Source organism: Aplidium turbinatum, chromosome 6 (genome assembly GCF_918807975.1).
Source record: "Aplidium turbinatum chromosome 6, kaAplTurb1.1, whole genome shotgun sequence".
Classification (NCBI taxonomy): Eukaryota; Metazoa; Chordata; class Ascidiacea; order Aplousobranchia; family Polyclinidae; genus Aplidium; species Aplidium turbinatum.
This window is the reverse complement of record NC_137477.1, coordinates 24,437,168-24,464,130: the sequence shown is the minus strand read 5'-3', so window position 1 is coordinate 24,464,130 and position 26,963 is coordinate 24,437,168. Positions and strand designations below refer to the sequence as shown.

The 26,963-nt window shown below is 38.4% G+C and overlaps 1 protein-coding gene across 1 annotated transcript; it reads left to right on the top strand.

Moving 5' to 3' along the window:
• Positions 1–1,517: 1,517 nt before the first annotated feature.
• On the top strand, positions 1,518–25,538 carry LOC145772844 (transducin-like enhancer protein 4). The gene is made up of 19 exons (XM_082584724.1): positions 1,518–1,661; positions 2,880–2,977; positions 3,929–3,992; positions 4,253–4,297; positions 4,404–4,466; positions 5,430–5,501; positions 6,109–6,325; positions 6,769–6,830; positions 12,080–12,274; positions 13,894–13,947; positions 16,733–16,941; positions 17,073–17,212; positions 18,082–18,229; positions 18,860–18,919; positions 21,187–21,592; positions 21,779–21,906; positions 22,127–22,321; positions 22,650–22,830; positions 24,725–25,538. Exons 1-19 carry the CDS (start codon positions 1,641–1,643, stop codon positions 24,827–24,829), a joined length of 2,463 nt encoding a protein of 820 aa, XP_082440850.1. The 5' UTR covers positions 1,518–1,640; the 3' UTR covers positions 24,830–25,538.
• The last annotated feature ends 1,425 nt before the right edge of the window (positions 25,539–26,963 follow it).

Genomic DNA, 26,963 nt, shown 5'->3' with positions numbered 1-26,963 from the left:
GCTGGTAGCGGTCTTAACGTGGTTATGATTGACATACTAATTTCAGAAGTTTTAGTCAGTCATTATTGGTTGAACAGCAAGCACCACGTGGAGTACTGCCACAGTAAAAAGAAACAAAAAGAAAAAAGAGCCTCACAAATGAGCAACATGAAACGCCTCGTGTGTGGTTGAAGGCTTGGCGTTGATATGAGATTGGAAGGTGGTCGAGGTGGGGTCTAGGGTGGTTGGCTTGTGGAAGTTAGGTGTACAGTTGGTTGGGAAGATTGAGCAGGTTTTTAGACTCACTGGCAGAAAGCTTTCTAACTCACTGAAAGTCTGAATTCATGGCTGATAGTTAATGATTTAATAAGTGAGGTTTTGATCAGAGAAAGGTGTTCGTTTGTTACAATGGCAGAATACAACCATCATCTGGTACTAGTAAACTTTTTACTTCACAATTTTTACACAGGAATACCTTTTTAGAATTCGTAAAATTCCATTTAACTTTTCCTGCATTTTCATCTTACTGCTTTTCGTTGTACGCCAGAGCTAGACAGAACGGTTGTATCAAATTTCTCTCATTTTTTGTTTACATTTCAGTGACTGTATACAACTTCAGAAGGACGCCTTCAGCATTAAATGACTGTATATAACTTCAGAAGGACGCCTTTATGCATGTTACTTTTACGCCTTTACAAAGTTTACATGTTACTTTTACGCCTTTATGCATGTTGATAATATCGGAGTTTGCTTTATTTGTTCGTTTTACGTATTTTCAAATTTTCTTTTTTACATGTGCTAGCTGAAGATGCTATTACTATGGCGAAATCGATTCTTATTTAATAAATAACTCTAAGAGGTTAGATTGTTGTGCAAATGCCAGCATTTGATGAATGCAAAATAGCAGTACCGCCTTCAGCATTAAAAACAATTTTTACCTTGTCGCACGCTCACAATTTCGATCATAAACTTTGTTCTTCCAGTTCTGATCTTATGCAAGGCTCGGCGTCTTTGCGCTGTCTTTGCCGCAAAATATTTCTTATTTTCCGTAGTGCTTAATTTCGTATTTTGTTACTAGAAATTGGAACGCTATTGTTTTTTACAGAAAGAAGCTTTACACTTATATTGACCCAAGAAATAGGATGGCATACGTTTTGGGTTGACAAATTGCAGTGATTACTGATAACACCATTAATTGAAGAGACAGTGGTGGTTCCTCACAACAAAGGTGGATGAAAACCATTCGGCTTTATGCCTTGCGACAATACTTACGCAAGTCAAGTCAATCACTGATTTCCATGTTTTGAAATATATACAAGCATAAACATATTATACTGCTTAGTAAATGGAGAGCAAGAGCACAGTACACAGTACAGCAGCTACAATAGTCATTAGTCATAACGTGATTTAGATATTTTACATAGAAATGTAGCCTACATTACTTTTGCTATAAGTTTTTTTAAATCGATTGTCAACAAAAGACTGCCATGTATTTGTGTTTCATACAGATAATCATTAGTAATGTGATTTAATACAATTTCTTGGTCCCCTTCCAGAAAACTTTGGGGTGAACCCATTACGAAATTAAACCGAATTGAACTTTTTACTGAGCGTTACTTGCCAAGCGAAGACCACAAAGGAAAAGCTACAAACCAAACAGCATGTTTCCCAATCGTCAACCAGTAAGTTGCTCAAACACAGAGCGATGAGAAAATCCAGGCCAATATTGGTTTTGGTTCATTCTGCTGAGTAATGTCGATGTGGTGTTTGTTTTAAGCGTTTTTACAACTTTGAGCAAAGTTTGACGTTATGAGTAACTAGGCCATCAAGTAGAAGCATGGTTGGTGATGAGATAACCTTATCTTGTTTTAGAATAAATGTAGCGTGACTATTAACCTGATTGTAACTTGCATCTTGTACGCAAGGTTGCATTTGTGGAGGCTTCGTGTCTCCCATAAAAGATAAAAATTAAGGTGAAAATGGGCTCTGGTCATTGGTAACAAAATTATGGAGATTAAACAAATAAGTAAAATCAAGTGCTCTTGTCGAATAGGAATATTTATGTGATATTGATTGATTGTGGGATCTTTATTCTCGGAGTGAGCAAGCTTTAGAGCTTAATCCTGGCAGTTTCCCAATCTTGTAGCGGCTTTGAACTACTGGCACTGACACGGTCTGAAACCATCTGGAACCATCTCTCTTGATGACATTAGCACTGCTGAACAGAAAAATCATTTTATCTCAAAAGTCATGGCTGTTTCACCGAGGTGAAGGCATACTTTGTGCCGCATCAAAAAAAAGAAACGTTTTGTCATATCCAGGCTGATGCTCGGTGGTTGAAGATTTAAGACAAGCCGATGGTGCGGCATGAAAGGCATGAAATCTTTTAAGTCCGCTATCAAGCATATCAGACTTATGCACAAACTGTTTTCCGGCTAAAACCAAACAATTGCAGCGAACGCAAGCTTTTCAACATGTGTGCTTCATGCGTGTGTGCCTTTTTTGTTTGCATGAGTTCATCTCCCCCAACTTGGGCTCGCTTATTAGACTGGTATTTTTGGTTTATTATTTAGTAAAATTAGATTTCAGTCTAACTTACTATTAAGCCTAATTGTGCATGGTTAGCCTGCTACAACACAACTCGGTTTTGACAGAGCCCCCTCCCCGATAAGACACAAGAAAAATAACCCTGCTTGTGCATAATGTAAGCAATTTAAGATACCGTAAGTAATTACATCGTTTAAGAAATGAAAATGCAAATGCCTACGAAGATATAGCCGTCGTGAAAGTTGTGCCTGCAGCGGAAGCCTAAATAGCTGTTTTGTTTGCACTCCAGCGCCACTACCGAGAATGCAGCATATCAATATCTTGAAATCGCACTGTATGTTTTATTTATGAAGGTTCCCACAGCTGGTCCCCAGCCATTCGGCAATATTGTGGCGGAAACTTGTGATCGTATAAAAGAAGAGTATGGCTATCTACAAGCACAACACCACAGGTATTTTACCCTAATCATTGAGGAAATCAGCTGCTAAAATTATTAAGCTACTGTTATTCGAAGTGTTCGTTTTTATTTTATTTTGGGCTTATTGTTTTATTTGCGTACGCCATAACAATATTTTTCTGCCCATGCTTCGACGAATATTTTCATTACCAATATTTGAGCAGTTAAGACAACTCGTAGTTTGTAGTTTGTTGGAAGTTTATAGTTTAGTTTGTTTTGTACTTATGATAAACTTGCTCCCAAGACGACTTGCTTCATTCCTAAATAAATCTGTTATTTTTTTCAATAAAATGAAGAAGGGCTAAGACACTTAGATCGTTGTTGCATTTCTGCAACGACTGCGACACATGATCTATTTGCTGATGGACTGTAATTGATTTTACTTTCTAAATTTTCTACCAGCCGTGTTCAACATACGTCATAGTGTCGTGTTTTGGCATTTTTTCTATCCACGAATTCAAATTCGCAGATTTTTTGAAAACTTGTAAACAAGCAGGCTATTGATTAAACGACAAAAGACTAATAAGCTTTTTGATGACAGTTTCTTTGTTCATTTTACTCGAGCATTCGTTTTGCTACCCTACTAAGTCTAATATCCTTTGACAGCAAAGTTGTTTCAACAAGACAAAAACTTGGCCATAGCAAGGAACTAAAGTGGAAATAAATTCATTCAAAAAACGGCCTGAAATTCGTGCTAACGCTTGCAGACGTTGATAGAAGACTCTAAAACTTTCATGCTGAATCGTTTCGCTATAATTCTCACACTGCTAACCATCCGTTAACACATGATGACACCGTGTGTTGAAACCAACTTTGGCAACATCAGTCTGCTTTATCTGTTTTGTGGCGCTTGATCATAGCTGACAATGTGCTAAGACAGCAGTGAGTTTCATGGCGCTCTAATTTCCTGTCTAGATTTCCCTGACAAACTGTTTGTTATTTCAGCTTGAAGATGGATCGGGACAAGATGGTTTCGGAGAAGACTGAAATTCATCGCCATTACGTGATGGTGATTGATATATTATGCTTTTGTTTCAATATGCTTCAAAGTAAAATCGATAATAATAATTTTCATCTCAACATTGGCACTCTGATGTTTTTGAGTCTTCAAAATTTCCGATTTTTTTAAAATTCTGATCTACCACAATTGCAACTTCTAAGTCTTTTTGCTTTCCAATTTTCACATATGAGATCACTTGAGCAGACTGCAGTAGGCTACTCTTTAGGTAGGACACACTGATAATAACATTTTAATATGTATTTTTTCAGTACTACGAGATGGCTTACGCTCTGAACATGGAAATGAGCAAACAGGTGAGTGAAAGGCATTTGGTTACTGCAAACGGATTTACAGAACGGAACTTAACGCATTAATTCCAATCAGAATTTCTAAAACACCATTCTATGTTAATCATTGCAGACGGAAACAGTGAAGCGGCTTCATGCTATCATCGCTCAAATCATGAGTTATCTGCCACAAGAGGTTTGTAAATGCCTTTATGCTCGTCAGCTTTGAAAGAATTTATTTTAGTAGTGCAGAAAAAAATACAAGTTTTATGTTTTTATTGTCAAAGCTATCGTGATGTGAAACAAACAACAAACAATGTGATGGTGAATTTTTGGTTTGCAGTCTTTAAAAGAAACCATTAATTTATACTGCTTTGTATACATATGGTATGAAGATCGTGTATTTTACATTTCCAAATGTAAATTTTCAAAAAACAGCAGTGCAAAATCTTGTTGATTTTATGTGATTTAAACACTAAAAAAGTGTTAATTTTTATCATAGTAAGCAAACGTTCAGCTTGTTATGCGAGATACAAACTAGCATTCCTTTGCATTTCTATTGCTTCAAAACGTCCTTATTTCTTGTGAAGTTCAAACAACCTGGTAAAAATACAGTAATTATATCTGCAAAGCTAGGATTCATAAGGCATGACATACCCTCAGTAGTGGAATGCAAAGTTGTTAAGTTTCGTAAGACCTATAACAATATCCTTTACCGAAGCCCTGTCTTACTTTGATGATAATTTTTTTGTCTTTGTGAAAGAAACCTACCTCGTGTAACCAGCATCACTTGTGGGAGGAGAGTCATGTGATTATCTGGCGCAAGGATATCTAAATTCAATTTTAGTATCAGTCAGTATACCCTAATTAACTTAAGCAGAGTAATTTTACAGTACCATTCATTATGGCTGCTTCATTGAATTATGACATGGTGTGGTTTTGTTATTCCAGGTTAAACGAGGCCAAACACAATTGAACTTGCACCTTTTAAATCCAACCAAAAAGTTACAAATACCGTTTTCATACGAGTTGCTCATAAAAAGCCAATTTGTTTTTTACCACGACTTTCATTGTTTATTTTTCTGCTTAAACAACAACCTCATTGAAAAGTTTTCCTCCGTCCGAATGAAATTTAATTGCTTGTTTCAATACTTTCTAGCAACAACAACAAGTTGCACAAGCTGTTGAGCGTGTCCGACAAGTAGCCTTACCCGACATGAACCAACTTGGGGTAAGATTAGTACTTGTTTCTTGCTAGTCGATAGTGGGAAGAATTGACAGCGATAGACATGTGTTTCGCCCATAAGGCTGGCTCATCAGTATCGCACCACTAATTCATGTCACTACTTAAGTAACATACCTCACCCAGTCAGAAAATCAGTCTTTTTTTCATTGGTTGCGTGCTACTGAAAAGCTGTTCTTATCGAAGACATTTCAATCTTTCTGTGTCACCGCTGCTTTTACTGATGGTAACTTTTAGCTACCTAACTTCACACTGATGATGTCATCATTATTGTTTCATTTTGCTTGAAGCATTGCTAAACAGACATCACTTAGCAACAACACTACATTTAACATTATATTAAAAAAAACAAAAAAAAAACGATAAATTCAAACCTATAAGTTTGAAATGGGCTGTATGACTAGTCGAAAATGTTCGCTTATTGTTTTTTTGTTTTTATAAATAATGTTAAATGTAGTGTTGTTGCTGAGTTATGTCTGTTTATGGTTTAAAAAAGTTACCTCTCTACCCAAATCGCATTAAAACATTCAGTTCCTGTAAAATTATCGTACCAGAAAAACAACAAAACGATTACATTAGTCTGTTTGCATTGCAGTCCGTGCCACATGGACCTTTCCAACTTCCCCATCCCACCGCTCCTTTACCTCCCGGGATCACTTCTCATCCACATTTTCCTACTTCATCCGCAGCTGGCTTGTTGGCTCTCTCACAGGCAGCAGCTCTTAGTGGGGTACCACCTCCTCATTCCATCGCCCAGGCCGCAGCCGCTGCATTGGCTGCAACGAAGGAAGAAATGCGGAACATCGATCCTGGCAAGTTGTCATCCCAGATAGCAAATCAGTCATTTTTTACATTGATTCAACGTTGAATCAATCTAAAAAACGCCTGATTTGTTGTGTGAACATCTGACAAATATCACTTATTTGTTACATCGATTCAACGTGCCACGGTGCTGAATAAACAAACCGAAAAAAGCTATGTCCTTCGATCTGCGGTCGTCGACCCTCATTGCCATGTTTAGAATTTGGTTAAAGCTTGTCTTTCAATTACATAAAAAGAACAACGAGCGAGTTTTCTTTCTAATCTTGGTCTGAAATTGAATGCTAATAAAGAATGTGTTTGCTTTTATGGCTTTGTTGCTCGATCTAAAATCTATGCGTCCACCAGCGTTGGTAATGAACGAAGAACGATGACGTAGTGTGTACGTTAACATCACGTCATTATGTAACGTCTTATAACGTCAGTCACTTTGCAGCATCCCTGCCAGCTTTTCACACATCAGCAATTCCGCAAGATCGAGAGAGAGACGGTCGCAATGTGAGTCATGTCATACTCCTCTTCACTTTGTTATAGGCAAATTGCTACAAACATCGGAATATTAAGCAAACTACATCTGCTTTTAGCTTATTCGCTACGTTGCTACGGTCACTTATCTGATTTACAAACTGTGCTTTTTATACGCTACACAGAAGTGATGAAGTCTGGTTTAAAGTTATTTAAGGGTTTTGTTGAAAGTGAGTTAATAATATGACGTAAAAATAGTCCAATTGAGAATTGGCCTCTTGTGCTGGTGGAAAAGCGAAGTTCCACATCTCGCAAAACAAGGACTCCACATAGTTGTGCTTGAGAAAATCAGCAATTGGAGGACAGCATGAGAAACGATCAAAATAAACCCCTTTGCCATGTCAGGCCCGCCGTGACATGCTTTCGTTTTTGTCTTTAATGGCTTCTGTTTGAAATCCTATCATACAAAAAGTAGCTGAATGCCAAGCCTCAATAAAAGGAGGAGCATTTTGCCCGTTGAGTGACAGTGCGTTTCATAATTGTCAATCTCATGGCCTTGCTTTATTGGACACCCGATTGCGGTTAAACATTTTCTGTCTGGAAGTTTTGGACTCGCTTTTCAGACAAACAGGTCGGATTACATCGTTAACTTTGATCGGCATCTTCATCAACTCTTGAGTGTGATAATTATAACGGTAAATTATTGCCGCATTCTGCAAGAACAGCTGCTAAGTGATTTGTGTTTAATTTTGGCGACCAATACTTGTGAAAGGCAGAAATTCCCCGTCATGGTTTTCTACCCTTACATACAAAGTAGCTGTCAACCTTATCCTGTGTTTGTCTAGGATGCATGATCGCAAGGTTTTCTGAGAAAACCTTGTTTATAAAGAAAGGAAGTTTAGACTAAGAATAGCATGCTTTTTCATGCCAAAGCTGTTGACTGTTAGAAAGATCAACTTTAACGACTTTAAAGTTTTTGAGGAAGTTCAAACAAACTTCGTTTTCTGCGACAAAGTGGTTCTGAAACTTTTGTCCTTATCTGAACTGCTTTTTGTTAATGCAATGGTGACGTCTCCTTGTACAAGGGTTTAAAGAAGCGAGGTGCATGTTTAATGTCGTTGGCCACGTGGGTTAGTTTCTGTGAATATAAGGGGCAACATGTCGTCAGTTGTAAGGCTTGTCGTGTTGTTGTATAAACTTGCAGTATATCCCTAATTGGATCCGAAAGCAAATTTATGTTATCTTTGCGAGTTTTTTCACTTTCCGATTTCATTTTTTCGTCCAAATTTTGTTTTATTTGCACGAAATATGGTAAAGGCATAAATTCAACTTTGCTTGGTTTAGACTAGGTCTAAATGGCAGTAAAGATGTTGCTAAGAATCTTCGAAACATTTTTGTTTTGAGCACATAGTTCAGTATAGAACAATTTGTATTCGATGAACGTTGCCCGCTTTAAACTTGGACTCAATTCTTTCTCCCTTGTAGTTTCCTGTGCGTTTCTCTTTTATTTCACTTCAAATTGACAACCAAACAAATTTACTTTTTTACGAAACACAGTGACAAAACTTTATTTCGAAGAGCAAGATTTTTGTTTCATCATTCCCAATTTAGACGTCACAACTGTTTGAAGCTTCAGTGCTGGAGATTCAAGTCAACAATAACTAAAAAAAGTTTCATAGATGCTTATTATCGCTGACTACATGTTCCAAAACCCGAGGGCAAACGCAATTAAATGTTGTAAAACTGCCATGAATTCCTTTGAAAAGGTTCTCTTTCTATTCAAGTGAACCGATCTTCAGCGTGACGTAATGGTGTCCTAAAATGGGTCTATTAAATTCTACACAATTTTAAAATGAAATCATTCTCATGCGAAAACATCACCTGTAAAACGTCTTATCGTCTGGTTTTAGGCTTCTGGATGAGCTTGTTCAATCGTCATCTGAGTTTGGCATTTGTACGATTGTGGCCATCATCTTGACTTACAGAATTAAACCGTTTCGCAATTGAAATAAATCTGCCGCCGGCAAGCACCGCAGAAATCATAATCTAAAATGATTGTCACGGTATAACGATCGATCAATATATTGATCATAGATGCGTTCAGAATAAATCCTGAGTTCATTGAAATGAGTAAGGCTGGCGTTGCTTTGTCCATCTTGAACACTGCTTCCTGGTTTTCATCGTATCCAGGACAATGCGATGTGCTGAGCGTTTTGGGTCTGCGTTGATTCAAGCCTATTGATTGGAGTTCCTTGAAGACTATGGATTGGTTGTTCGTTTGTGCGACCGTCGTGGTGAAAGGCATGTATAGGCGATTTGTATTGATTTTTTGTTAAACGTCATACCGCCGACGCTGCAAGTATGAAACCGAAAATTCATATTGCACTTTTATGCCAACGCCATTGAGAACAAAGCTAAAATTCTAAATAAACGCCGCTCAAATGTAGCCTACTCAATTTTACAGCAATTTTGTGACAACAGCACCTCACTACACTAGTTGCCAAATCAGTATTGCTTGATTCAGTAGGCGTCTGTTGGACCAGTACGCTCTGCAGATGCCAATCAGCTGCCAAAACGAAATAGCTGATGTACATTTATCGACAAGGTTTTGAGATAGTTAAAAGTCCAAACATGTGCGACCGGCAGACAATTTCCAGTAATGAGCTTGAAATGATGACTTTTTCCCGCTGTCGCTATATTTTGTTGATCCCATCAACAGATGGTCGTAATTGTGATAAGGAAAATATTTTGGAAACAAAGCGGTTTTGCTTCCAACGCTGATGATCCTTTGTGACTATTTAAGCTTGGGCTTGCAAAATCTTCGCTCGTGCTCACACCATACCAGTGGTGACAGACCAATCATTAATCTTGTGATAGGCCTAACCTTCTCATGTGATCGCAAACTTCAACGGTTTTGTCACGATTTATAGGTTCAATATCAATCTTAACTAATTATGCTTTTATTGATTTCCATTAAGGATAGGAGGATCTCCTGACCAAGAAGCAGCAACTAACTAATTAGTTTGATTGAAATAGAATAGCAGTGTGTGTTGATAAAATATGTTGCAAGCTTGTTGTGTCACCACAAGCTACATCTGTAAACCTTATTGGTATTAGCCTACTCATAGCCACAGTCAGCGCTATCAACAAAATATACGCCAATTATATTTATGCTATTACTAGCAGCCTACACGTAAGCTTTTGTATGCTTGGCTCTTCTGATTAGTTTCTGTACGTATCATCAGTAGGCGGCTTAGGTAGCCTACTTTGCTGCTGCTGCTATTGTGAACGTTGTTGCTGGGCCGTGCCTGGTTTACTTGGTTGACTCCTTTTCGGTTGATGACTGTGACCACGGGATGACTGGGCCTTATTGACAAAACCTATTTGTCACCTTCGATTAGCATTTGAACGAGTGGTGTTTGCATTGCAGTAGCCGAGTTGGTGGTCGGATTAAACGCTCTTTTGAGTTTATCGTTGTCGCTTGGATTCTTTTTACAGACATTAACAGAATAGTTTCCTGATTTTGTAATGATATGGTTTTTGACCATCGAGAAATTGTGGAAAAAACATCGAATTTCGTTTTTAAATTTTCGGACCCAAGTTTTAATTTTATAAACAACCCATTGCTTTCAACAAAAGAATGGAGTTAGTTGTTAACTTGTGGTCAACGATTTGAACAAAAAGCAATCGGACTTCATCGGGAGCGATTTGACGAAACGAAAAACCTATATGGCACAGGGTCGTCTGTTAGCGCGATAGCTTGTGCTGCGATTTTTTTTAGATCGATATAAAACCTTCGTTCATAACTAAGGTCCGTGGTACCTTTATGATTCGCGTGTTTAAAAAATGTTTTGCCGAGTGTTGCCAAATCAGAAATTTTTCCATTGAAAATTTGTTGTTACAAACGGACAAACATAGCAAAGCTAAGCTTAGTGCAAGCACTGTTTTAAATTTGTTGATTTTTTTGAAAACATCTTTATTCGCACATTACAAAACTTTAACCAGTAAAACGGTACAATCGAAGTTAAAAAGCATTTATTTTAGATCCTATCGTTGATGTGACGCTGGATTGCTCATTTCCAAGTTTGCATCATGACGAAAAACATCTGGATCTCTTTAAAATTTTGCTAAAATGGAAAATTAAATTGCTATTCCTATTGCAAAGACACAACCAAGCAGCAGATATTATGTTGCATGTTGGCTAATTTGTTTTTAAGCATTGCTTTCACTAAAATGATTGCTATCATTAATTCTTTAAAAAGCCACCAAACGCCGGATTTGTTTTCTCCGACCACAATTGCCACCATGTGTAGACAATTACAGTAATCACGCTGCAAACGAAACTGCAGTGGTTGTCACTGATAGGCGCTTAGCAAATTGACATAAAAAAACCTATGTTAAGCTTCGTTTAAGTTTTTAAGACAACGCCAACAAAATATTAAAATAAAATCTTAATATCATGACTTAAGATTAGTACAGAAACATTTTTCTTATTGATTCTATGTCAAAATACTACCAGTTTTCTGACATGCTTTAAGATAAGTCTTTTGTTCAAATCTTACTTGAAGCCTAAACCGGAGGCAAAGTAGTAAAATCTCTGAGTTTAAATCACAGTGAAATGAATTTTCTTCTGCGTGGTGTAAACATTAATGGTGACTTCATATTGTATTAACTTCAAAGGAATTTTGTGGTTGCAAAGCTCTGCTGCGACTCATCACACAATCACATCATAACATAGCACTACCACTATGGTACTGTATTTAGAGTGCCCTATGTTGTTTGGTTGATTGACAAGCTAATGTACTGTTTCTTGTGGATCTTAATCACTGTCTTCAAGACCGGAATATTACCGCTGTAATTATAAGTAGCAAATCCAAGTTTTCATTAGTGAGAAGTCGTAGTTAGAAGCGGTTTACTTGGCTGGGCAGAAGCAAACCTCCCTGCCAAGCTAAAATACAACGCCCATTTCTGAGTTGCAAGTTACTTGAAGAATTTAGCTAATGAGTTATTTATCTATATTTTCCTCTCACCGACTCATTTTTCAGTCATAGTACCAAATTTAAGTCACAAGTAGAATAGACAACCGGAAACAGACATTGCCGTCGGCTGCAGCGTGGGTCAGGTGTACGTCGGAAGGCGTACACCGATGCATAGCGCTCAAGTCCGCTTTCCCGCAATGCAGGATAAAGATAAACAAACAAACATAGTTCGTATGACGTATCTTTATAATTTCATGTCTTTTTAATAACTGCCATCTTTAAACCTTGATGTCTCTGTTTCAGCCTTCTGCATCCCCGGCTGTTGCTGTGAATGGGTTGTCTCGTCGAGAAGATTTTCATACTTCTCTTCCTTCAGCATCCGCTTCATCGTCATTCCATTCCGCATCCCATGTCCCTAACGGGGTACGATCCAGCACCAGTCATCTTAACTCACCTGTTGCTGACATGCCGAGCAAGAAAAGAAAACTGGAAAAAGATGTGAGATTTTTCTATCAATACTTTCTTAGCCGGCGCAACAATAACGTCGTGAAATGTTGAATCAATGTAACAAAGTGATTGAATTTCTTTTGTCTTCTGACTTGATGACTCTATTATTTTTCATAAGCTGGTTAACTTAATGTTCCAGAGTCATCCTTCAATTGCCCGTTTAATATATGTAAAATAAAGAGAGCGGTAAATATAAATTTAACCTCTGAAAAACAAAAGCTAATGCTTGTGTAGAAAAACTGTTGCTTGTATAAAAAAAAAAAACTGTACATCAAGCAATGAATGATAAAATCCCGCCCCCAATTTCTGATTTATTAAGGGAGCACAATTACTTATTCACTGACCTCTTAGCAGCAGATCACTAATGGTCGAAGCTCTTCTTCGGGAGACTTTTTTTCGAGCAAGGTTGGGCAGTTCCGTAAAATTTTAAAAAGAAACTTCGGACTGTTAAAATTTTTATCAATGTAGGAATCTTTTTAAGTAAACGATTTGACATTGTGCCAATTGTCGGTTCAGCTTGTACTCTGCTTTGAAAGGCTGTGATTGTCTTCTTGAGATCTTTATCTGGTTTCCAGCCGCAGGATCTTACTTAGTTTTACCAACGATGGTGACATTTTTGAAATAACAGTTCCTTTATCACTTTGAAGACTGCAAATAAGTTTTAATGGCAACACAGTTTTTCAATAATGATTTACTGAGAATAAAAAAGTGGAGAACGAAAAAGTTATAAAAACATTTTATGACTCTTTGTCTGATTTCTGGTCTATGTATTAGAGGATTTTTAACACTGTCTGGAAACAACCTTATAATGCTTCATACCCTTAGTGCAATTTCTGAAAGCAATAGCAAGATTGAAATCAACAAAAGCCATCATGAAATTATTTTTTTAACGTTGCATGACCTCTTGATGAAAACAAGGTTTTTACAGCTTTATGAAAGCAATGTTTGTATTCGAAATGCATGGCATGATGGCATTAAAATGTTTTGATATTTAATTTTTGTTTCAAGAAATTTTCAAGCATTCAAGTACTATTCAGAACGATAAATTATATTTATAAATTTGTCACTGGATTTTGCTAAAAGTTTTTTTTATGTACCAAATTCAATCTTTTAAATAAAGTTTGTAAGTAACAAATTTGCATGGTGGCGTGTTACCTTCTGTTGGAGAGAGGGGTCGTACTAAGCATTACAGTTCCGTATAAGCGCTCTCAATCTTACATTTCATCAAAACTGTAATGTTTTTCATTCAGCTTGTTACGAGATTAGAGTGGTGCATTTGTTTGCTAAAAGTGCATGTTACAGCAATCTGCCACTGTAAATTATCAGGCCACAGGCGAAATCATTCCTATTGTAATGTCAGGCGCACTTGACTTGAACCATCGTAAACACAACTTACGTTAATACGAAGAATTTATTTCGACTACACGCTTCGCCACGAATGACGAAGATGAACAGACATTTTTATCACTCCTTCAGTTTCCTGTTTGAACTTACCAGGTCAACCGTTTGAAGAATTTAAATTGCCTGCCTGTGTAGCGTTAAACAAGCAGCACATTTCACCTTCGATTTTGTGGCAAAGTTTCTAAATTTTTAACCATTGTGCATTTCAGGACTCGGATTGCGACAAGAGCGACCATGATCTTGTGGTGGACGTTTCAAATGACGTAAGTGATTGATTGATCGATGGGTCAATTGTGGATTTTATGATACGATGGTTTGAGCTGAGTGTATTGCTACGCAGCGCATGGTTCATATTTTTTTCAGCACGCAAAAAAGAAACCACTCGAGACGCAAACTGCATCAGTCACAAGCAAATGGATTTCATGCACCCTATTGTTTTAAAATGTAAACAATTGAACATATCACAGGACTACTACTTTTTTCTCGCAATAGCCCGTTATTTTTCATCCCATGAATAATTCAGCGTGCTACTCTGTCCATTCAAGCCGTATGCGGCTAGGGTCTCTAATTTTTTAGTGAGTTTTAAGCCATCGCATTTGTTTATTACCAGTCCAGATGCCTCGAACAAAGAAAGTAAATTTTTGATCTAATTTTCTCAATAATGCTTACGTCATGGTTTCGCAACGTTGCGTTTTCTGTAAAAAGGTCATTGAGCTTCTGGACCTTTGTTGATCGCAAATGGAACGCGTTAGATGTGGCTGTTCATGTTCGCAACCCAGGAAATGATTTTATGTTGTTGAATCAGCTCAAATGGCTACTTTCTGTTGGTGTTTTGTTGTTGTTTTCATTTTTATTGACTTGTTTAAGTTTGGGGGAGAAGGGATTTATCTTTAATTGTTGCAAAAGTGGCAAGTTTTGCTGCCTGATTTCATCAAACTGGTTCTCCCAACATTCTCAGTCATCAAAGGTCAAATTTGCATACAAACCTAACATAAGGAGATCACTGACAGCCAATCAGCTACATACACGAATTCAAATTTGTGGGCGCATTCGATTAATAAAATCGCTGATTGAAACGTTTCTTACACGTTTTTGTGACTGAGTATCACATGTATCGGCTTTCTCATTGCAACTGAGCGACGTCACATAGAAACAGGTTTTTGCTGTTCTTCTGAGTAACCAGGGTTGCCAAAGGAGTGAGACTTGTCGGCATCCATGCAACATCACTTGTCATTATAGAACCAGCACCAGCTAACGCCACATAATGCCTAGTGAGCAAATCAGACCTTTTTGACGTTGCTTCAACGTATGCAAACGTTATAACAATGTAAACCATAAATGACTTGCTGGCTAAGGTCTCATTTACGACTTTCGTCTTGTTTTTGGTTGGCATATCAGTTTACTTAAGTACTTCAACCTCTCGTAACTGATTTGCTATTGTGTCACATTTCTTTGTATGGTACAGTTTCGCAAAATTTCAAATACTGTCATTAACTGAAATGCAAAACCGGTAGACAATAAACAGCGAAAACAAAATCTTCTGTTGTGAAAGCCGAAAACCATGTGTTTCAAACGGAAGGTTTCAAAACGTGTAATTAACGAGTCTTTTATGTAGCACACAAAGACTCAATCCAGCCAAACAGCACTCTTCATGACCCATCGTTGTTAATTCTTTTCAAAAGGCTTTCAAAGAAAATTCCGGCTTTATAGCGCAATTCACACGAATCAAGAGTAAACGACAGTCTTTCATATCGCAAAGAAAAGCAACTGGGATCACAGAACGTGGAGTTTTAAAAACAACTTTCCCGACATCATATCGTCAGCACTTCCAGCTTTGACGTTCTCTGTCACAACTGACAATACAATCAGTTTGAAGATTACAGACTTTTAGAATGGCTGAAACGTTAAAAGAATACACATTGTTGCTTTTGTTTTTCTGTAACCTACATGCTTTTCTGAAACCTAGATACATAACATAAAAAGTAATCGCATTTTCGTTTCATTTCAGTCATCCTTTCACTAGGATTTCAAATTTCAACGTGACTATTCTCGCTGAAAACATCCCAGTCAGCAACGTCTGAAGACGTTAAATCAACGTTAAAAAACTGAATTGCTGACTGGGGTAGGGCTATGTGATTATCACTAACTAATACGATTATGTGCACTCAATAAATTTAGATTTGCTGTCGTGGGTAGTTCAGGCGATCATCACTATCCCCAGGGGTGATATCAAGCAGCGAACCCATCGGGCGGCAAAATTATAACTACAAAAAAGGAAATTAAAAATGTTATCTTCATTTACACAGACTCATTATTTCTATACAATGTGTCACATTTCATATTGGATGATTATTGTTTACTCTTTTTTTCCCTAATTAATTCAATAACAATCCTCGAATAGCACCTATCCGCGTAATGATATTATTCAAAACAATTGCAAGCTTGTTGTATTTTACACGTTTCCAACATGAGTTTAAGAGTTTGAAAATTGCACTTGAATTTTTCGGTTAATTTCAGTCGTGGTCGCTACTTTCTCAAATTGCCTGCTCCTTCACACGCGAACGGACATGAAACCAGCCACATCAACCGATTCCAAGAGGTCTATTAAATTTTAGGAATTTAAACAATTCAAAAAATTCCGCTCTTATTGTGGTTTCAGTGGATTAGTTGCATTAATTCATGCAGCCATGATGCAGCCAACTTGGAGGGTATTGTTGCTTACAGTGTAAATTATAATGTCGAGCAAGATTGCTGTGAAGTTCAATAGCTTTTTTAAGCAAAAGCAGCTAATTTTCAGATAGGTTCTCTGATAGTCTTGTCATTTGCAGTTATTCAGAATACAGCAATTATCTTAATTCTAAAATCGCCTATTTCTAAGTGGTTTCAAGCGTATTAAACTTTTTTTTAGCATGAGGCATGGTAATTATAGTTTGCCCAATGGATTTCATTCTCTCTGCAAAATTTTATTATATTTAGTTGTTTTAAAAAACAAGAAGGAATCACTTTGCCAAGGCGAACGTTTCATGTTTGTTTTTGTCATTTTCTCAGGAAAGAAGCAGCCCACTAAACGTTGACGTCAGCTCATCTCACGAGAACGGTTTTGCCAGTGGCTCTGGAGCACAGGTATCTGCTGCCAATTTCCTTCCTCGTGCAAACGGAGCCTTCTCATTTGTGAAAAAGGAATCCACAAACACAGCTGAACCGAACAGTCCCACATCAGAAGGATCCTCCATCGGTTCCGCATCGAGGAAACTACAGTGCGTACCAAGGAACATCAGCTGCAAGCTTGTGTGTGCACAACACTACAGCTGTTTGTGAAATATTATTACAGTTGTTGGATTTTCTGTTGGTGGCAAACGTTTTCAGTTTTTCTTTGTGCATGTTACAGGCCAAAAATAGAACCGGGATTAGTCAACCGTGATCCATCTTCGAAGTCAGCCAGCCCACAATGCCGACCGCCAAGCAAGCACAGCAGCACGGGGAGCCCCACTTCGTCACGTCAGGCGAGATCCTTAACAGAAACAACACGTAAATAACCGATAATAAATTTCATTGATTGACTTGTTCTTGATTTTCCATCATCGTATAGTAATACTATGGAGCTAAATTGAAGCACAGTCTGCGTCGGAGTAGATATTTTTAAATGATTGTTATTACCATTCAAACAGGTTATACTGAATATTGATGATTGAACTTATCTGCTCATCCAGATTATTTACTTTTCTAATAGTGAGGAATGAAAAAGTAAATGTAAAGACAGAGAAACTGCATCACATCAAATTTTATTTTTTCTGTTTTTACTTTTTCAACCATCAGTACAACGCTGAGGTCACTATTAAAGAAGTAAACATTACTGAGGTAGAGATTAGCATTGACAAGTCGATCCAGGGTTGCATTTGGATCCAAGCGCGGAGATTTCAGGGACTCGAAACATTTCCACGAGGCATAATGTTTTTACTGTGGTGTATTTGTCTGTCTACTGTATTCTTTTGTCTGACACTGTTTGCTTTGTAAAACGCTGAGGAGCAACGCGTTCGGCATTATACACAGCGCTATATGAAAACAAGCATTATTATTGTTATGTGTACCTAGTCCATTTTGCTATGGACATGTCTTGTTTTTAAAGGGAGTCCGGAAATATCATTGTTACTGGAACCAAATTAGTTCTGACCGGCCCTGAAGGCAAATTATGTCAAGCTAGTTTGCTCAATAACTAAGTAATGCTACGTTTTGTCGAGCTGTCGGCATTTAAAAATAATTGTTTTTTCTTCGAACCTGCGACACAGCAACAACAATCATCCAAGTCGTTAGGATTAAAAAAAAAAATCATTTGTCGTCGTTGTGTTGTATCCAGAATTGTGTTAAGATGATGTGACAAGCTGTACTGACCGTTGCAGCAAGGAATCCTTCATCCCTCAACTATTCCATGCCACCTGGAACAGGTTATCCTCCTGTGATGGCTCCAGGAATGCCGCACTCAATGTATGAAAATATCAACGGTCTCCCACATGGCATCAGCTCCGCAATGGCAAATCCGCATATCAGGTGAGCTTTTTGTTACACGACAAGGTGTTAAGCTTGGGTGTAGCCAAGGCAGACTTGACCATAACTATAACCAGTGATGTACGCGCATACAAAAAATATTGACGCCGTCAGCGTAAACGCAAACGTTCGAAAAACCATACGCCGTATGCGTCAACGCAACTTGTAAAAAAAGTTGGCGGGGTCAGCGTCAGCGCATACACTAGCGTAAACTCATTTTGTTTGCTAGGTGCCAAACATTCACACGGTATAAACCACTGGAAACAAACAAGTTTTATTTTGAATTTCCACGAAGAAATACAAGCATCTGAAAGTGTTCATCTGACATTTTGCTGCGTTTTGGTTCCAATATGTCTTTGCCCATTGAAAACATTATTTCAACTGCAGCGCTGGAAGGTATTCGCGTGTTGTAGCGAAAAAAGACATTAAAAAGTATGCGTTGACGCTATGCCCTAAAAAACCGCGAAAACTTTACTTCGTAGCCTCAAGCGCAAACTATCCAAACAAATGTGGCCGCAAGCGTTAGCGTAAACAAAAAGTCTACGCCGCAAGTATGCGGCGTATACGTACATCTCTGACTATAACTGCGCAGTGTATTGTACTTTAGGAAAACTAAAAGATGTTTCTTTTTAGAAATTCTTTCGGAGGCTACGATGGGCAGATGCGACCTGCGTTCCCAACGGTGGGAAAACCGTGAGTACAATATTTGATTGGTTCTAAAAAGACTGTGTGTCGTTAACTTTGCATTCATTCTAATAACAATAAATGTGAATGTTTGTTATTGCCAATTCCCTTGGTTTCTGTCTTGTCTGATGTCCTTTCAATGTTTCTTGACGGTGGCCCAATAGATAGATAAATTTACGCTGTTGGAAAGTAGCCTACTGGTTTTAGGCATTCACTGCATTCAGTTTAACCTCTAGGTATCTTGTTGCGTGTTTTAATTCTGATTCTTGCTGCTTACTTTATTCATTTTATCAGTATGTTTTTGTGTTGTGCCATCGTTGCTGAACAGGTTGTGTTAACCTGTTTTAGCCACCTTGATAAAGTCAGTCGTGCTGACTGACGAAACGTCGGAAATACAAAAGCTAGTTATCATCTTTAACATCAGGAGGTAACCTAGTAAATAGTCACCAGAAGAACGCAAATTACTTTTATTACCAAATGCCTGGTGAACAGTCTCTCTCTGTTTTTAATAAATGTTTTTATAATTTAAACTCTGTCACTAGCCTCTTCTAACTTGACGACCGAGCAATCGTTAACTTTGCATCAGGCCTACAGAAATTCAAAAAACGCTGTTAAATTTAGAATTCCCATGCACTTACGTGTGGAAAATCTACTACATTTACTTTATACTCTTTAGTGCAGGCAGTTTGTAGGCGGTTCATCGTTTTAAACCAGTGTTTCCCAAACTTTTTTTTAATAGCGCCCCCCTGGACAACGAACAGAGTATCAAACGCCCCCTTCGACAAAAAAAGTAAAACCAAAGTTTTTTTTCCATTTATCACAGTCCAACTCCAATGAGACCGATGAGGTTGGTGCAATGCCATCAGCCTCTTGAGATCGGGTTTCAATTAGGATGGGAACAATCTTAAGTCTCCCCATCTAACTATATCAAGACGGTTTCTTTTGTTATCCAGAAGCGTTGTCACGGCACTGAAAGCACGTTCCACCAAACATGAGCTGGGAAAGGCAATGATAAAAACTTTGACCCGATTCCACACGTGAGGGTATTTCTCTTTGATTTAGTTCTGTAGCCAGAACGATTGATACGAGATATTGAACTTCGTTTTGAGTGCAAAATCGCTTTACAATGTTATCAGTTCTTTCTCAAAAATTCCATGTTCGGAAATATCACAGAAGAGGTCGATTATCCAGTCATGGATTTCTAACTGGAATACATCCTGGAATCGAACTCCCATGCCTTTGTGTACTTCTTGAAGATGATTACTGTACGTCTATATCAACATCAGATATGCCTTTGTCACTGGTATCAAGTTGATGCAAGCTTGAGAATTGGAAAAATTCTCGTCTAGCTAAATTTCGCTGATACAACACGAGCTTATTTCGTTACCCTGATAGGATAATTTCAATTCATTAAAATTGGAAAATATGTCTGACAAGTAGGCGATATCATTTCTCACAACCAGGACGTCATTCGCAAGGCCAGGGTCACAACTATTTAGAAATTCCACGGTAGTTTCAAACAGGGAATAAAATCGTGCAAGGCAATTTCTCTTGGAAAACCATCGTACTTCGGTGTGGAGTAGTAAGCGCTCAAAAGCTTCATCATTCTCATTGCACAATCGTTTGAATGAGCGTGTATTCAGAGCGTGCGCTTTAATTTTATTCACTGCTTTGATGTCAGTCTTCATAGACAAATTAAGACGAATGCTAGATCAAAATATTGTCGGATTGTAAAATCGGATTTGCGTAACCGCAGTGCTTCAAATTGTCATGCGTTACGTTACGACCTCAACTAACTTGTGAGGTAGGCTACTGCGGAGCGAAGTTGCCAACATTGCCACAATATCTGCCACAGAGCTCTTATAGTCACCGTCTTCTTTTGCACTTCTTTGAAGCGAAACATGACAAAAATGCTTTGCAATCCTCTTCTTGTAACTACCCCGATTTGCTCTCAGCGCCCCCCAAACGCCCACTTTGTAACCAGCGCCCCCTTTATGGTCGCAAACGCCCCCAGGGGGGCGCTGGCGCCCACTTTGGGAACCACTGTTTTAAACTATCTCTCTACTAATCCTTTGAAAGTTATTTTTGTTACATAGTTCTGTTACATCAAGTTGTCTGTAAGCTATCCGCAACAAAATATTCGAAGTGCGACACTAATTGCTCCTTAAGGTTACATCCACGGTCCGCAACATCAAGCTTTGAAAGTGTTTGCAGGCGAACCACAGAAATGCACCAAGCTGAAACTCACTTCGTAACTCTTTATTTTATTACTTTAGGGGATACTCGCTTCATATCAACGCCGAAGGCCAAACACCCCAACCAGTGCAGTTTCCTCTCGATGCCTTGGTCGGGCCTGGGATTCCCCGTGGTGCCAGACCCATCCTCAGTTTGGAGCACGGTGAAGTGGTCTGCGCTGTGACAGTTAGTAACCCCACTCGGCACGTTTACACCGGTGGGAGAGGCTGCGTAAAAATTTGGGACATAGCTGCAAACAACGAAATCACGAACGGAAGCACGGCTCCTATTGTTCGACAAAGACCGATTGCTCAGTTGGATTGTCTCCAAAAAGAAAGCTACATTCGTTCTTGCAAACTCCTGCCTGATGGTCGCACTCTTCTGGTCGGTGGAGAAGCAAACACTCTCTCTGTTTGGGATCTTGGAGGAGCTAGTCCACGATTAAAGGTAAGCATTTGATGATTTGGGACACCAATACCGACCCTAGCTAAATGCAAATAATTTTTTGTGACCTGTAGTTTGCTAATTCGTGTGCAATATATTTCAAAATATTGTATACAACCTTTTTGCGTAGATTTTGCTCTAGATATATCTAATTTTGATACAAGGCATGACTTTCATTTTGCGGTACAGGATGAACTTGTATCCCCATCACTCGCCTGCTATGCTCTCGCCATCAGCCCTGACTCCAAGTTTTGCTTCAGTTGCTGCAGCGACGGTCACATCGCCGGGTGGGATCTTCACAACAATAAAGTGATAAGGTTTGTGGATATTTAAAGCGACTAAAAACATAGTTGTATTAACTTTAATTTTACTTTGCTAGAAATATTAGACTGACGAAACAGAATAGATATATATAAAGTGTCCTAATACTCTACAGACGTTTCAAGCAAAACTACAATGAGCATCTTCTGAACGAATATTGCAGGATACAGCTAGATGCATAAACTGGCAAAAGTTAATAACCTGATTTCCTCCCAGGCAATTCCAAGGCCACACTGACGGAGCAAGCTGTATCGATATATCACCAGACGGCACCAAACTGTGGACGGGAGGCTTGGACAACACTGTGCGCTCGTGGAACCTCGCGACTGGAAAGCAACTGGACCAATACGACTTCAGTTCACAAATATTTTCACTTGGCTACTGCCCAACCGGAGATTGGCTTGCAGTGGGGTAGGTAGACAACTGCAAATTGTCAACACGTGACAATTAATTGTTGATTTTACGAGTTATGGAAGAAAAATGAGAAAAGATGTTGTGTTTGTCTCTTGCGACAGCGTGGCATTGGAAACGGCACAGTTGCAATAGCAAAGTAGCTCGATGTATAAAATTTTGAAAGAATATATTTAAAATTTTATTTGGTGCAACCCCGAGACAGACGGTTCCAATATGTAATTGTATACTGTATAGCCTATCACCGGTCTTTACGAAAGAATGTAAACGACTTAACCGACTGAAAGCATAGAAATGGTAATTCAGATAGTGTTTTTTTTCAATACAGCATGGAAAATAGCACCGTCGAAGTGCTCCACGACACTAGATCAGAAAAATATCAACTTCACCTCCACGGAAGCTGTGTGCTCTCATTGAAATTCGCTCATTCTGGGAAGTGGTTTGTCAGCACCGGCAAAGACAACATGCTCAACTCCTGGCGTACCCCGTATGGTGCAAGCTTGTTTCAGGTAGATTAACCTTTTGTGGTCTAATTTTTGTTTCGGTTTTGATCTTAGAATCTAATTACTCAAATCTAAAATCGGTAATAAAAATCTATTTTCGCACAAGCTCCACCAGAGTTGCGTTTGGACCTCGTTGAGCAGTAATATGTACATCAGGGGTGACGAACCTTTTTGCGGTCGCGGGCTACTTTGTCAATTACAATAATTACACATGAGTCATCGGGCCACACAACATTTTAATCGTAACCTACTATGCAATCTTTTAGAAGCGACTCAAGATATTATTCATGAAAAGTAACAAACGGCAGATGAAAGTAATAAAACCCATACAGTTGAAATTATCTTACGCAGAATCGAAACATACAACAGTAAAAAATAAAAACAAATCAACTTGAGCAAAAAGGATGAAGGCATAAAACAGCTTTGAGGTGTCTTTAATGCATGAGCGATTGTCAAATTGTTTTGCGGGCGCACAAAATTCTTTGACGGGCCGCATGCGACCCGCAGGTTCGTCACCTCTGATGTACATTGTAGGGGAGATGTTTCACCAACGGACAGGGTACGACCAACGGACCACCCTTCTATTTCTTAAAATAAAAGTTGGAAAACCGAAAAATGTTATTGTGGTATCGAGATTAACCTTTTTGGTTTTGGAAATCTTCCTTGCGAGGACCTGTGATTTTTTGTCATATTGTTATGAAGGAAAGTATGTTTTACAAGATAGAAAGTAAATTTTGAACATTTTTTTTCTGCAATTTTTTTCACCCATCGGTTTATTTTTTCAAGACTATTTTTTGTTTGCTGATTGCTTATTCATTGATTAATGAAATTGCAATGAGTTAAATGTTTAAATTTTATCCATCATTAAACTAGGCCATAAAATCCAAGAACTATCGTGTATCTGACCAACGGACCACCCACCTGTTTGACCAGTGGGTCACTAGCAAATTGTTCAACAATGTCTTCCTTTATGTATTCAGACTAAAGATGTCAGAAATTAAAACAACTAGCAATAAAACAGGGTTGTTTAGTTCTGAAAATTTCAACAAAGCTGTCGAAGATGTTTTGAAACAAAATATTTTTGTTCGAAACTCGGCGAAAAAATATGATATAGGCTACCACGAACAACGTTGGCTCGTTATGTTAAAGAATGAATCGATGGATAGTGAGAAAGCTACTGCTGCACCAACACCCGTGGCATCAACAAAACACCTGTTTGATATCTAAAAGTTTTCTGCAACTTTAGAAAAATATGAGATTTAAAAAGAGTAAAATAAACACCAAAAACACTTGAATCTCATATTATGAAATTGAATTGAATATGAAAATATGAAATTTCATAATAAAAGCATATTTCTAGTGCTTGTTGCTTATGTTGTTGTGTTGTTTGTATGTTGTTCGTGCATTAAATAGTCCAAAATAAACACCAGTGCATCAGCTTTTTGCCAAGTAGAAGTGACCCGTTGGTTGAATAGCAGTGGCCCGTTGGTCGTATAGGGGTTTGACCAACGGGGCACTTTTTATTATCATTTAAAAGTTATTTTTCGGCAGTTAGTAGTTGGAAAATTAAAAAACTTTTTTGGCTGAATATACCAGGGTATGTGACTTACTGTTATGCCAAAAAAGAAGGACGCATGACCTTTGTATGGACAGAAAATAACAAATATGTGAAAAATGACCCGTTGGTGATACATCTCCCCTACAGTGTACACATTATCTCAGGGATGCCGTCGGATCGTAGCCTATATGACGTCGATAAAGCTGAAAAACCGGTTGTGTTTTTAATCTCACCGTTCACATCTTAGGGAGGTTTACAACAGCTGATTGTTACAAAAAAATACATCCACTGTTTCTTCTGGTGCAAATTTTACTTCATAATATGGTTTTGTTTTCATTTTAGTACAAAGAAAGTGCTTCAGTTTTGAGTTGTGATGTCTCTGTGGACGATCGTTTCATCGTGACCGGTTCAGGAGACAAGAAAGCGACAGTATACGAAGTTCTTTGACAGCATAATTCACCAAAAGTCCGTTCCACTGAACGATCAGCTTGAATTAGCCCCGACAGTGGCTGTCAACACACAACCTTGCATCACGAGCTCAAAAAGTGGATTTATTAACGTTTGTTTTTATTGCCTGCACGGAGCTAATTACGTCATAGTTGTGTTACCCAAGGTCGGTTGTGACGGAAAGTGTTTTACAGAATGCCCCATTTTAGTTAACACCCAGCTAGTAAAACCCATTGTTTTTACGTTGATTTAACGTCTGCAGAATGTAAAAAGGATAGATTTTGCAATATGGTCAGTGAGCTACGGCTCACCGTGTTCATTGCTGACACTGTTGGTCGTCGCTTAATCGGCGAAGTATTTCTGAGAGCTCTATTTGCAACAGTCATGCCTTACAACCAATTCATAATATGATCTTCGCCAGAACTGTTGCCCATCTGCACACCAGATTAAGTGTCAGTCTGGGAGAAAATAAAATTGATGGCGATAATATCAACCGTAGACTATTTTAATTGTGAAATCATTGATTATTATCATTTCTTACTTCCTGGTACAGGTTATGTCGGATGTCACGTGATTGAATTGATTTGGTGAATGAGATTTGTTTCAATTACTTGTTTATTTATATTGTGTGGTTTATTACTTTTTACGTCACAAACAAGTTGTCTTTCTCATTTTCGATGATGCTGCCTAATACAGCCTGCTACGTAGGCTACGGCCCCAAAAATAGCCTACTGATCGAGAGCGCCGCTGAGTATGGGATGATCATTCAAACACAATGCCGGCTAGTTCGGATTTTGCTTGACCGATGTCCTTATGGGACCAAATTTTAGTTAAAATCACATTCCAACGCATTGTTGACTCTAGTAAGCTTATAGAATAGAATGAATCAAAGAACGTAGCTATTTCGAACGGCACACCACTACAGGTCTACGGAAGTTTGAAAAGTTAGCTTTCCTAAAGCACTCCCAGATGAACAACGATTTGATGAGTTATGGCCATGCGTAAATGGTATTGCTGGCTAAAGTTGAAACAGCAGTTTCCATCGTGGCGTCGCATATCAGCACAACCCTGAAGAGATCACGAGTTTACTGTAGGCAAGTTCAGCTTGTCTATCTCCATAAGAAATGTAGGCAACAATATAAATTACCTATTGCAGCAGTCCCGCATTGCGTGTATGGTAGGGGGGTAGAGATGTACGTATACGTCGCAAATTCTATACGTATACAAAGTATAGTATACGTCGCCGTAGACTTGCGGCGTATACTTTTTGTTTACGCTTGCGGCCACATTTTTTTTGGACAGTTGTCGCTTGAAGCTACGCCGTAAAGTTTTCGCGGTTTTTTAGGGCATAGCGTCAACGCATACTTTTTAATGTCTCAGCTGTTGTTTGCATTTTTTTTATCAAACTTTCCAAATTTTGAATAAGTTGAAAGAATGTTTTCAATGGGCAAAGAAATATTGAAACCAAAACGCAGCAAAATGTCAGATGAACACTTTCAGATGCTTGTGTTTCTTCGTGGAAATTCAAAATAAAACTTGTTTGTTGCAAGTGGTTTATACCGTGTGAATGTTTGGCACCTAGCAAACAAAATGAGTTTACGCTAGTGTATGCGCTGACGTTGACACCGCCAACGTTTTTTACAAGTTGCGTTGACGCATACGGCGTATGTTTTTGCGGCCATCTATCCTTTACCAGAGCCTGTTCAAATAACAATCAATGACGCAGCTATCTGCTTCACGCGACTCGGAGGTGTCGATCCATTGCATCACAAACTACGAGCCAACCAAATTATCGCATTGCCATACATTAGTTTATCAGTAAATCACAATGCGGCAATGCCCGAAAATTCAAGTGCTATTTCGATCTGATGGATGAGCAAGAAGCTGTTTATCAGCGTGAACAACGCGTATCACTATCCAACCAAATACATGAAAATGTAAGGAGCAGCCACTTTGCCCGCATATGACGTTTGTGACAACTTGTGAAACCTATTCTGGTAACCCTGGCACGCAAAGATGTCATCCCAGCGAGCAAATCAGTCGTTTCTTAGATTGGCTTAAAGTCTGCAATGTACAAAATGACTCATTTTCTGATTGGATATGATATTTGGTCAAGTCAGGGATATCTAAAGAA

What these genes read in the sequence shown, in the direction of transcription:
- LOC145772844 (XM_082584724.1), top strand. Translation starts at nt 1,641, where the DNA reads ATGTTTCCCAATCGTCAACCA. An exon ending in TTCATCGCCATTACGTGATG is followed by an intron (nt 3,993 to 4,252) that starts GTGATTGATATA and finishes GTATTTTTTCAG; the next exon opens with TACTACGAGATGGCTTACGC. An exon ending in CCGACATGAACCAACTTGGG is followed by an intron (nt 5,502 to 6,108) that starts GTAAGATTAGTA and finishes TTTGCATTGCAG; the next exon opens with TCCGTGCCACATGGACCTTT.